Consider the following 12,753-nt stretch of genomic DNA (forward strand, 5'->3'; position numbering starts at 1 on the left):
AAAGCATACATCCAAATCAACAAAGGAATGGCTTCATCAGAAGAAGATTAAAGTTTTTGAATAGCCCAACCAGAGCCCAGACCTGAATCAGATTGAAAATCTGTGGGGTGATCTGAAGAGGGCTGTGTACAGGAGATGCTCTCACAATCTGACAGATTTGGAATGTTTTTGGAAAGAAGAGTGGGCAAATATTGCCAAGTAAAGATGTGCCATGCTGATAGAATCATACCCAAAAAGACTGAGTGCTGTAATAAAATCAAAAGGTGCGTCAACAAAGTATTAGTTTAAGGGTGTGCACACTTATGCAACCATATTATTTTAGTTTATTTTTACTTCCCTCCACAAAAAAGATTTCAGTTTGTTGTTCAACTGAGTTGAACAGTTTATAGGTCACATTAAAGGTAGAAAAGCTGTGAAATTATTTATCTTGGTCTAATTTTTTTACATTACAGAAACCTGACATTTTAACAGGGGTGTGTAGACTTATATTTACTGTAAATGAAATAACATGAGGAAATAAAAATTTGATTTCACATTTTGACGATAGATATATGTCGGAATGCATGAATCCACAGACAACAAAAGGGTGGCGCACTTGGTGTTTCTCCCAACACCTACCTGTACCACTGCCGACACTCTGGATAGTGGAGGGCACTGAGCTGGATGAATGAAAGGGCATCAGACCATTTTCTCTGGGTGGCTTTTCTTGCCAACTATGTCCAGAATCTCCAATGCCAGGCTCTCCTGCGGCCTGCCACTCGTCAGAGCCTTGCCGTAAATGCGTAGCAGGTACATCTGGTCTGCCATGCCGGCTGTAACCTGTGGAAAGTCGTTCTTCCAGATGATTGAGCCACAATGCCAGAGAGTTGCGGTCATCAAGCGTGGTGGCTGGGTGGATTAGTGCATAGGACAAAAGTTGCCGGCTCTCCTCTATGTACTGGTTGCTCTCTGTGGTGTATGCCAGCACTTTCTGCAGCAGTTTCATGTACTCGCATTTTGCTTCGGTGTTCCGGGGCTGCAGTAGAGGCAGGTGGGACAAAAGCAGAGCGATCACCTTCTCCTTGGACTCTTGTTGCCACTGACTTATCAGAGCTGCAAACACAACAAGAAAATAATATAAAAAGGTGTAGTTCTTCGATTCCACATGAACCCCCAGCAGGGGACAGAACTTTAAAATTTTAATGTTTGCTAACAATTCATTATTTACTAATCTAAAATAACCATTAAGTGCCAGTTTACACTATTGCCATCACAGACATCGCATATGATTCGGAGCGCATTGCTCCTAAAATCACATGCGATGTCTGTGCGGTGCAAGTTCAGCCATACAGTTTGTATGGCTGAATTCGCACCGCAATCGCAGTGAACACGCACAGGACCCTTTTTTGGTCCATAGCCGAATCGGATCGCATGGTGGTTCACACCAGTGCGATTCGATTTCTGTGCGAACTGTCAGATTGCACTGCGATCTGATCTGGGGGTGTCATTAACTTTGAATTGACACCCCCAGCGTATCGCATATGGCAGTATGAACTGCCTGTGCTGCGGATGCTATGCGGGAACACGCAGTATATTCGCAGTGTTCCCGCATCGCAATAGTGTAAACCGGCACTTAGCGGTTAATAATAACTGAGGGTGGCTAAACATCACTTCTCCTACCGTCTCTCAATGTTTCTGAAATGTAACATTTATTTCATGGTAGAGACTCCGCAGGATGCTGATACACTGACTGCCAAAAAGATTCCTAGAGATAAAGATTTTGTTTTGCTCAGTTACACCAAGCAAAGTGTTAGATCTTTTTATCCCCTTCCAGTATATCCATCACAAACATGTGCAATTCAAACTAAGTATATTGTGAAAACTGGATGTCAAAACAACCAGACCATTTGAATATTCCTGTAGAAAAAAAAAAAAAAAAAAAGAAAGAAAAAAAAGATTGATCCCGCTGCCTATATAGAGTTCCTTTAATGTGTACTGAATTATAGGAAGACCAGAGGGTTGGCACTAATCCTGACTTTAACAGGAAGTGTCAAGATTTGCATACAATTTTAGCTGCTTACATTACTAAGTCACTGAAAGTGCTTTTCAAAGCGCTTTAATATCGTTTCAAATTTAACCACTTGCCCTCTAGGCACTTTCACCCCCTTCCTGCCCAGGCCAATTTTCAGCTTTCAGTGCTGTTGCACTTTGAATGACAATTGCGCGGTCATGCAACACTGTACTCAAATAAAAATTTTATCAGACAGAGCTTTCTTTTGGGGTTTTGTTAATCACCACTGGGTTTTTTTTATTTTTGCTAAACAAACGAAAAAATAAGGGAAAAAAAAAAGTTTTAGTTACGGTTATACAATTTTCTAAGTAGGTAATTTTTCTCCTTCACCCATGGGCTGCACTGACGAGGCAGGACTGATTGGCAGCATTTGTGGGCACTTATTGGGGCTGCACTGATAATCAGGACACGGGTGATCAGTGACCAGATTATCAGTGTAGATGTCCCCTGTGTGGATTTGCCGGGTATCGGCTCTTCTCTCCTCACGTGCTGCCAGTGTGAGGAGAGGATTGCTAATAACGGCAAATCCCCTTTGCACTCTGATCAGCTGTGATTGGACACAACTGGTCACATGGTAAAGAGCACGGAGATTGGCTGAGATCATACCTAAATGTAACAATGAACTTCTCTTATTTGGTCCAAAACTATAGTTTTATTATATCGATTTGATAGGTGAAAAAAAAAAAAAAAAAACTTCTCTGATGTTCATTGACAGACTCAGCTCCATATCTTTGACCTGTGGGTTATGCTGCTCTTCCTAGGAGTAGGACACTAGGCGTAAAAAGGGTTAACATAAGTTAAAGCTTAAATACGCCTATGGGGCAGTCCCCACTCCCACTTCCTGCTCTAGGATCTCAGTTTTGTAACAAGCAGTGCCAGAAGAATACATAACCCAATTCCACATAGGGGTAGGTGCTGTGTCCATCAATGAACATCAGAGAAAAGGATTTTACGGTAAGAAAAAAAAAATCCAGTTTTCTCTTTCATTCATTGACAGACACAGCTCCACATCTTTCGTTGGCCCGTGGGACGTCCCAAAGCAGTGTCAACATGAGGGGTGGGAAGAACACAGCAATAAATATACTTCCCAAAGGGTAAACATAGCCAACCAGGTAAAACAGGAGCTCAAGCAGGAACTGGAGCTCACCTGACAAAAAAGTACACCCTCAAAGAAGACTAATCCTCTCCAACAGCGGCCTGCAAACCCTTGCAGCCAAAAAGGAGGCATCCGCAGAGGCCAACACATCCACCTTATAAAATTTTGTGGAAATGTGCGCGGACGACCAGGTGGCCGCCTTGCAAACCTGCACCACTGACGCCTGATGGTGGAAGTCCCAAGAGGCACTAAGCGTCCATGTAAGAGGCTCCATAACAGGGAAAGGAGGGAATAGGCCTGCACCACCACCTGCCTATCTGGAAATGGTCTCAGCAGACGTGGCCAGCCCATAACAGGGTCCATCCGTAAGGATAAATAGGGAATCCTAGTTTCGGAACAACTCAGTCATCGCCAGGTACACCCGATTGCCCGAGCCACATCCAAAGAATGTAAGGCAAGCTCGTTAGGGTGCTTAGGCTTTTATGTAAATGGAAAACAGAAACGACTTTATGAAGGAGCGACTGGCAGAGCCGAAGCACCACTTTATCTCCGTGAACCACCAAGTAAGATGAACAACAAGACAAGCTCCCAGCTCCGACATCCTACGTGCAGAAGAAAAAGCAACCAAGAAGACTATCTTATGGGAGATGTAAGCAAAGGAATCTCGTGAATATTTTCCAGCAGCACCAAGTTGAGATCCCACAAGGGCAATGGAGACCGCATTGGGGGAGCCAAGTGGCAAACCCCCCAAACAAAGGTGTGAACCACAGAAAACGCAGTCAAAGGATGATGAACGAAAACCACCAAGGCCGAACCCGGCCCTCGGTGGTACCCGAGGCAAGACGCTGCTCCACACCTCGTTGGAGAAAAGCCAAACTGAGTCACCGAAAAGAAGCAGCGGTGAACCCCAAGAGATTCACATCCGCAAAGTATGCTCTTCAAACGCGATGGCAAATCTACCTAGAAGATTTACTAGCTTACAGCAGCTGGGAATCACTGATTCAGACAATCCCCTAGCCTTCAGCACCTGGCTTCAGACAGCCAAGCCATTAAAGCCAGATGGAAGATTGGCCCTTGAGCCAAAAGATCTCCTCTAAGAGGAAGTCTCCAAGTCCATCAACCGTATCAGATCTGCGTACCAAGACCAGCGAGGTCAGTCTGGAGCCACTAGGATGGCCGTAATCCCATCTGTCTCTAGCCTACACAGGAGTCTTGGCAGAAGTTCTAGAAGAGAAAAGACTTACATCAGATGATACTGAACCCAAAGGAGCCACCAGTGAGTGTGGTGTCGTCCAGAGGATCCTGAGACCGTGTCACAAACCCAAGCACCTTCCTGTTGAGACGAGAGGCCAACAGGTCCACCTCAGGAGTTCCCCACCAGAGACAACCCCGAGCACATTCCTTGCCAAAAAAACGCCACCCCACTTGGACAGACTGGCATCCGTGGTGACCACCGTCCAGTACAGGAGAAGGAAGATTCACCCTGTGGAAGAGCCGGCAAGAATCTCTCTTTGTATAGGTCTCGTGTGGACAGATTTTTGAAACTCATCCCATGGGAGGAACACCCTTGGCTAAGGCCAGAACAGACCCAGAGCCAATACCTAGAAATGTAATTTCCAACCAAACTCCTGCAGAGTCCCCCCAGTAATCTCTGTAATCTCTAGGTTGTCCTTCAGAGCAGTCGTAGACTCTGCTTGCAGAAGAAGATCATACAGGTACTCCAGTATCACAATTCCCCGCTGGCACAACAATGCCAACGCTGGGGCCAACACTTGCGAAAACCAAGGGGGTGGAGGTGAGACCTCTTAGAAAATGCTCCTTGCCCACAGCAAGCGGAGGAAGCGCAGATGACCAACATATCGAAATATGAAAGTAAGCGTCCTATCGATAGAGGCCAGAAGATCCCCCTGATGTAGGGATGCCACTACTGTACGAATGGACTCCATTAGAAACATTTGTAGCGGCACAAAGCGGTTCAGAGCCTGAGGTCCAAGATTGGACCGACCACGCTTTCTTTCCTGGGACCTGCAAACATGAAACAAACGTTTTGAGATCTGAGACCAAAACAATCACCCCTTGTACTAGTAAGTCTTGCACTGCCCCCAAGAGACCTCGCAGGTGGTCTGGAGACAACGCAGGTTGGAAGGAAAGAACCTGTCTAGAGGAGAAGACTGAAAACTTGATTTTGGAACCCGGACCAAATAAGCTCGTGGACCCACTTGTCTTGAATCAGGGAGATCCACGGGTCTGGAAAGAAACAGACGTCCTCCCCCACCTCAGATACAGGTAAGAGCGCCCCTTCAGGTAAAAGGGGTGTTTGTTTGCAGGTCTGGAAAGACCCGCTCTCAGCATACCAGACCAGGTCCTCATGGAACCTCCGGAGGAGGTCTTTCCAGGGAGGCGCAGAACAGACGATTGCTCCACAAAAGCTGGAGGAATCTGTTCCCCCTCCAGATCCTGGCGCAAAAGCTTTGCCCACTTGGGAAAGTCAGACACACCATGCTATGGACCGAACCGGCCACAGAAAACATGTGACAGACAAAAGTCTCGCTCTCCCGTCAAAAGGATCTTTTAAAAAAAACGGAGACTCCTCCACCGAAAATAGGGCAGAATTATGCAGCCTGGAGACCTGAGCATCCACCACAAGTGGGACTGCCCACGTATGCAACAGAGACTCTTCAAGAGAGAACATCTATTGAAACGCTTAGGCACTGCCATATTGCGTTTAGAACAACTCCACTGACTCGTGACAGTTTTGTCACAGTAGGCGGGAAAAGGGAAATGCTTTTGTCGCTTTAGGGGATCTGCAGGCCCCAAGGGGACCAGCATCTCTGACGCAGCTGCATCCCCCCCCTGAGGGGGGGGGGGGGGGGGACACCCGTCCACTGCTCCATCAACCCGGTCAGCAGGCCAAACAGCCTGGTTATCAGCTCGGATAGCCAGCCACGAGTAGGCCACAAAGCCGCGGCCTAAATTTGGGGCCTGATCCGGCTGCGAGAGCCGAGAGTTCAACAGCAGCTCTGTCTTGTTAACCCTTTTACCGCCTAGTGTCCTACTCCTAGGAAGAGCAGCATAACCCAAAGGGTCAAAAAAGATATGGAGCCGTGTATGTCAATGAACGAAAGAGAAAATACCTATTGCTTCTGCCAGAAACCTTGTAACTTACTGTGATCTGCTATGAGCTTTGTCCTGTTCACTTCTGTAAACTACAAAAACACCAAAACAAAAAGACATCCCTTCTCCCACTGGCTCCCAATGAACCAAAAATGTAACATTTATTTCATAGTAAAGAGAACCTGGTTCCAATTTAAAATTGAAAACAAAAGCAAAAAAATAAGTGTCACTAAATATAAAAATCAATAAAATGCTTTATTACAAGCTGTTCATACTCAGTCACTATATCCACCTTCAGTCCATGTCCCCAATTCAGCTAGGAATTTTGCAGTTGTGGTAGCAACTCTGCACATGCTCAGTTTGTGAGTTTCTATGCTGAGGATTTCCTCCCTATCACATCTGAGCAGCCCATGTGACTAGAGGGTAACACATGCGGGCGTATACACAGTGGTAAATGACAGCCCTTACCCTCACTCCTTCAGCATGCCCACTAACTAGCTAAGCACCACGGGGGTGGGATATTACATGTAGATTAATGGTGGATTCACCTCCCTCTTATTCTAAGACACAGGTCAACGGGGCTTGACACATCGTGTGACTGGCAGAAATCTGCCCACACCATGTTATTTCCACAAAATGATAGAGATAAGATTTCAAATATATATTTGCATGTCAATTTAAAAAACAGTTCATTGATATTTATTTTTACTCTGTATTCCAACTGCTGTTTTTTTTTAATATTTTGAATGTGTGACCAGCAGCAGATGACTAGAAGCTCCTCCTGGTTATGTTTCCCTGCAGACAGGCTGAGAAAGGTCTGGGTCACTGTATATTAGGAAAAAGGTACTTCGATTTTTTTTTTTTTGTTTGTATTAAAATAATGACAGTACCATCATCCACATGCAAAAATAGAAGGGACAATGTAAATTAAACAGTGTGCGTGTAGTATCACTTGAAGTCTTTTAAAATGCTTACTTTCAGTGTTTTCCCTTTTCATAAATTATTTTTAGTCAACTGCAATGTGCCTTTAAACCTCTCAGAATATGTGATTGCAGGAGAGTCAATTCCGTAGAAGAGCCCCCTCCCTTGCACATTATGGCCCTTTCCTCTTCAAGGAGTATCTAATTTCAGTCTGTGCTGACCCAGCATGTCCTCCCCTCACCTCTCTGCAAAACCTTTTATGTAGCTTTATGCAGAGAAGCTAGACCAGAACAGACAGTAATTAGAAAATCACAGAAAAGGAGAGGGTTAAAAATGCAATGGGGGTGTTGACTGGGCTAGGGAACTGACTCTCTTCATGAACAAGTCAAAAACTGCCATCGAATTCAAGGATACATTGCAAGTAGACATATGCCGGTTTTCGGTAATTCGATATATCGCGGTATTGCATAGCCACGGTATTGTTATTGTGGCATTTTTAAAATACCGAGTTTCTCTGCTCCTGGGTCTGACTTGTGAATTGATACATTTCAGTGAGCTGGATGACTCATTCACTCACACAGCTAACGCCTTTCAGCATTAAGCTCGGTTCACACTATTGCGATGTGGGAAGGCTGCGAATTCGCAGCCTGTTCCCGCATCGCACACGCACCCCCGGCAGTTCACACTGCCATATGCGATCCGCTGGGGGTGTCAATGTAATCTTAACGACACCCCCAGTTTGATCGCATATCGCAGTGCGATCGTGCAGTTCGCACAGGATCGGATCGCACAAGTGTGAACCGCTGTGCGATCCGATCCTGATGCGGCAGCAAAAATGCCTCCTGTGCGTCTTTGCTGCGGGTGCGGTGCGAATTTAGCCATACAAACTGTATGGCTAAACTCGCACCGCACAGCTGATCGCATGTCATGTCGGAGCAGTGCGCTCCGACATGACATGCGAACCCGGCACACGCAGAAGTGTGAACCGGGTCTTAAAGTCTCCTAACTATAAACAAAAATGATTACATTTGTATCTTTTCCTTCCCTCTGCCAGGGAGAAAGGAAGTTTAACCTCTTAAAGACTGGACCTTTTTCTGACACTTGTTGCTTGCAAGTTAAAATCAGTTTTTTTTTTGCTAGAAAAGTACTTAGAACCCCCAAACATTTTATATATTTTTTTAGCAGAGACCCTACAGAAAAAAATGGCGATTGTTGTCATATTTTATGTCACACTGTATTTGCGCAGCAGTCTTTCAAACGCAATTAATAGACTTTAATGAATAAAAAAAAAAAAAAAAACGTAACAGTAAAGTTATCCCAATTTTTTTTTTTTGTTACACAGAGAATCGTGATCTTTATTCCAAGCTAAAAAATCGTGATTCTCATTTTGGCCAGAATCGTGCAGCTCTAATAAATATTATATATATATATATATATATATATATATATATATATACACACACACATACATACATACATACATACACACACGCATAGCAGCCCACATTCCATTATTATATAGCCATCAAGCAGTGTCTGGCCTACCTGGTGATGACTGGTCCTGGCGCTCTGATCCCATGGCCTGGTCTTTAAAGGGGCAAATCCTTGCGATCCAGAAGTGGTTAAACCTGCAGGAGGACCAGGGCTTTTATCTATTAATGACTTTACTATTGCTTTAGGCCTGGTTCACATGTATGCGGGTTGGTGGTTCACATGTATGCGGGTTGGCGGTTCACATGTATGCGGGTTGGCGGTTCACATGTATGCGGGTTGGCGGCCCACATTTGCACAGGCATAGCAGCCCATTGATTTGAACGGGCTGCTATGCCCTCATTTTCCGCAGAAAAAAGGTGCATGCAGCATTTTTTTAAAATTCAGTGGCCTTGAAATCCATCCTGCTTTTGCACCATGCGACTAACCTGCAGTTCCTGCTCTGGCAAGCTTTCTGCATTTTTTGTATACGTGGGCACGGCATTTAAAAACAGTTTGCGTGTGCAGCAACGGCAGGTAAGTCGCATGGTGCAAAAGAAGGATGGATTTCATGGCCACTGCATTTTTTTAAATTCTGCATGCACCTTTTTTCAGCTGAAAACGCAGGCATAGCAGCTCAAGCCCATTCACATCAATGGGCTGCTATGCCTGTGCAAATGTGGGCCCCCAACCCGCATACATGTGAACCAGGCCTAAAGCAATAGTAAAGTCATTAATAGATAAAAACACCGGTCCTCCTGCAGGTTTAACCAATTAATGACTTTACTATTGCTTTAGGCCTGGTTCACATGTATGCGGGTTGGGGGCCCACATTTGCACAGGCATAGCAGCCCATTGATGTGAATGGGCTTGAGCTGCTATGCCTGCGTTTTCAGCTGAAAAAAGGTGCATGCAGAATTTAAAAAAATGCAGTGGCCATGAAATCCATCCTTCTTTTGCACCATGCGACTTACCTGCCGTTGCTGCACACGCAAACTGTTTTTAAATGACGTGCCCACGTATACAAAAAATGCAGAAAGCTTGCCAGAGCAGGAACTGCAGGTTAGTCGCATGGTGCAAAAGCAGGATGGATTTCAAGGCCACTGAATTTTAAAAAAATGCTGCATGCACCTTTTTTCTGCGGAAAATGAGGGCATAGCAGCCCGTTCAAATCAATGGGCTGCTATGCCTGTGCAAATGTGGGCCGCCAACCCGCATACATGTGAACCGCCAACCCGCATACATGTGAACCGCCAACCCGCATACATGTGAACCAGGCCTAAAGCAATAGTAAAGTAATTTATAAACAACACCTCCTTCAGGTTTAACCACTTCTTGACCACAAAGATTTGCCCTCTTAATGACCAGGCCATCGGATCGGAGCCGAGCGCCAGGACCAGTTATCACCAGTTAGGCCAGACACTGCTTGATGACCTATTTTAGGCCTGGTTCACAGTGTCTGTACTGACTGACTATATAATAATGTGCATAAGTGAACCAAAGCCCCTAAATTCAGCAATGAAATTGAAGTGAGGTGGAAATTTAATAATTTAAATTTAATAGAATACCGTGATAATACCGTATACCGTGGCAAAACCTTAATCAATTAATCGCAGCATGAAAATCTGATAACGTCACAAGCCTAATTGCAAGTAAATAATAAAACGTTTTAGGAAAAGAAAAAAAGGTTGCAAGTAAGCATTAACAATATATAATTTTTTTTTAAAATTGGTTTTATCTGCAATTTTTGAAGCTGGTGACAGGGTCTCTTTAAAAATTGGACCCTTAATTCTAAAAAAAAAAAAAAAACACACATTAGACATTCTGTTCCTGCTCTTTACCATGTCCATCCCACTGATATAGTCCCCTGAAATTTCCTTCTGAAAGTTAATGTTTTCCTAGGCATTTACGGATGCATTTGAGTGAGCTTGGGGCTGGCAACTGGCCAATAAAGCACTGATCAATGCATTGTGGGAGGCAGGAGGCACTCCACTGCTGAAGGTGGCAAGGAATAAAAAAAAGAAAAAAAAATATTAAGCACCCTATAGTGGCTTCTGCACAGTATATGTATTAGCCTGAATTTTGCTTGCAAAGTACAGGTTCAGGTTAAATTCACCAAGCAATGCGCCCTTGCTGACTGGCTCTAATTTTCTTCTCCACCTCATTATCTGAATGTTCCCGAATCTAAGCCTGAGAAAATGCATATATAGCGGGTCTTTTTACATATCAGCACGAGAGATCTACGCTTTGATGAGCTCTACTGCTCAGACATTACTGGGGCACTTTATGTCATTCACAGTCTGCTAATTGTAAACTGGATTTGTAGAACAGTCTTTGCATTACTTCTGCTATTAAAAGTAATGGAATAAAGACTAAGAGCCGGTTCACACTGCCGCGACTTGTCAGCCTGACAAGTCACGCTCCCTCGCGGTCCATTGACCACTACAGGACTCGTTCTAATAGGAGCGACACAAGTCGCTCCGGCTTAGAAAAAGTGTCCTGTACTACTTCGGGGCGACCTCGGAGCGAATTGCATAGACTTCCATTATGTGATGTCCGTGCAAGTCGCTCCGAAGTTGTGGTGCAATGTAATGCACAAGTCACCCCGAAGTAGTAAGGAGTCGTGTCGCCCCAGTGTGAACCGACTCAAACAAACACACTATTAAGCAACAATGTTGATGAAAGAATAGCCAGGGGTAAAGAAAGACACTACTTTCCAATAGCGCCTAAGCTCTATGCACACAGACAACCATAAGCCCGGAATTATAGGTAAGAAGCCACACCAACAACAATCTAAAATGTGTCAAAAAGACATAGTTGGGTACCAATAACCCAGACACTGTAGAGAACAACTGTACATACAATAAGCATACCAAAATCAAAGCTAAAATTTTGCCTCTAGCAAAAATACTTGTCCCTCTTTCCTGTAATACCACGACTCCCAAATATCCCAATTGCCATCCTAAACCATCATGATGCAGAGCTGGATTGAGTGCTCAGGGAAAGAAAGCCTTCAAAATAACAGAGATAAAAGTATCTATTTTTAGGGATTTTGCTTGTCACTAATCATGTGTTTGGTGACTCAGCAGGATTCCGATACACTGACTGCCAAAAAGATTCCTAGAAATAAAGATTTTCTTGGTTCTCAAGGACCGAGCCTATTTTTGACACATTTTGTTCACAAGTTAAAAAATCTGTACTTTTTGCTAGAAAACTACTTAGAACCCCCAAACATTATATATATTTTTTTAGCAAAGACTCTGGAGAATAAAACGGCGGTCATTGTAATAATTTTTGTCACACGGTATTAGTGCAGCGGTCTTTTAAAACGCCATTTTTTTTTGAAAAAAAACGTAATTTTTTTTAAATCTTACCGTAAAATTCCTTTCTCTGAGTCCTCCGACAGTCGCCGCCACTTCATAATCTTCACTAATGGGGTAATTTACCTTTTCTCCGCAGGAGTAGCTAGGCAACAAGATTTGTTAATATCAAAGCTTTTAGCATATCACACCCCTAGGGGGTGGTCCCCTCAGTCAATACCTCCCTGCTTCCAGCATTCTCAACTCAGTTTCAGTAGCATAGCACTAGAGTACATAAACAAACCCCAAAAGAGGGGCGGGGGCGGCGACTGTCAGAGGACTCAGAGAAAGGAATTTTACGGTAAGATTTTACAAAAATTCAGTTTTCTCTTACGTCCTCCGACAGTCGCCGCCACTTCATAATCTTCACTAATGGGGACGTCCCAAAGCAGTGTAGACATGAGGGGTGGGAAAAAACGCAGCCGCGCATAAAGCAACGCAGTACCCACATCAGAGAAAGGAACCTTACCAAAGTAAGAGAACCAACCTGGCAACAGGAAAACATGCTCAACAGGAGCAACAACCCAGTAAGAACAAGTAACCCAGGGGTAAAAACACCCCAACAGCCAAGGGCCCAAACAAGGGATCCTAAGGCACTGCCGCACTAAGAACTTTACGACCAAGTCGCCGCCTTACACACCTGGGCCACAGAAGCCTGACAACAATAGGCCCAAGACGTACTCAGAGATCTGGTAGAGTGCGCCTTCACAGGGATAGGAGGAACCTTCCCCCTCAAAGCATAG

At 44.5% G+C, this 12,753-nt stretch overlaps 1 protein-coding gene across 2 annotated transcripts in view; it reads right to left on the reverse strand.

Moving 5' to 3' along the window:
- Positions 1-12,753, reverse strand: part of SAMD4B (sterile alpha motif domain containing 4B) — a 175,875-nt gene that overhangs the window by 111,489 nt on the left and 51,633 nt on the right. For both annotated transcript variants that reach the window (XM_082262800.1, XM_082262799.1), the window contains exon 3: positions 619-1,092. In XM_082262800.1, coding sequence (XP_082118926.1) covers positions 619-1,092 — 474 coding nt within the window. The remainder of the gene's footprint in view (positions 1-618; positions 1,093-12,753) is intronic.

This window comes from Pelophylax lessonae, assembly GCF_965119305.1.
Source record: "Pelophylax lessonae genome assembly, chromosome: 7".
Lineage (NCBI taxonomy): Eukaryota > Metazoa > Chordata > Amphibia > Anura > Ranidae > Pelophylax > Pelophylax lessonae.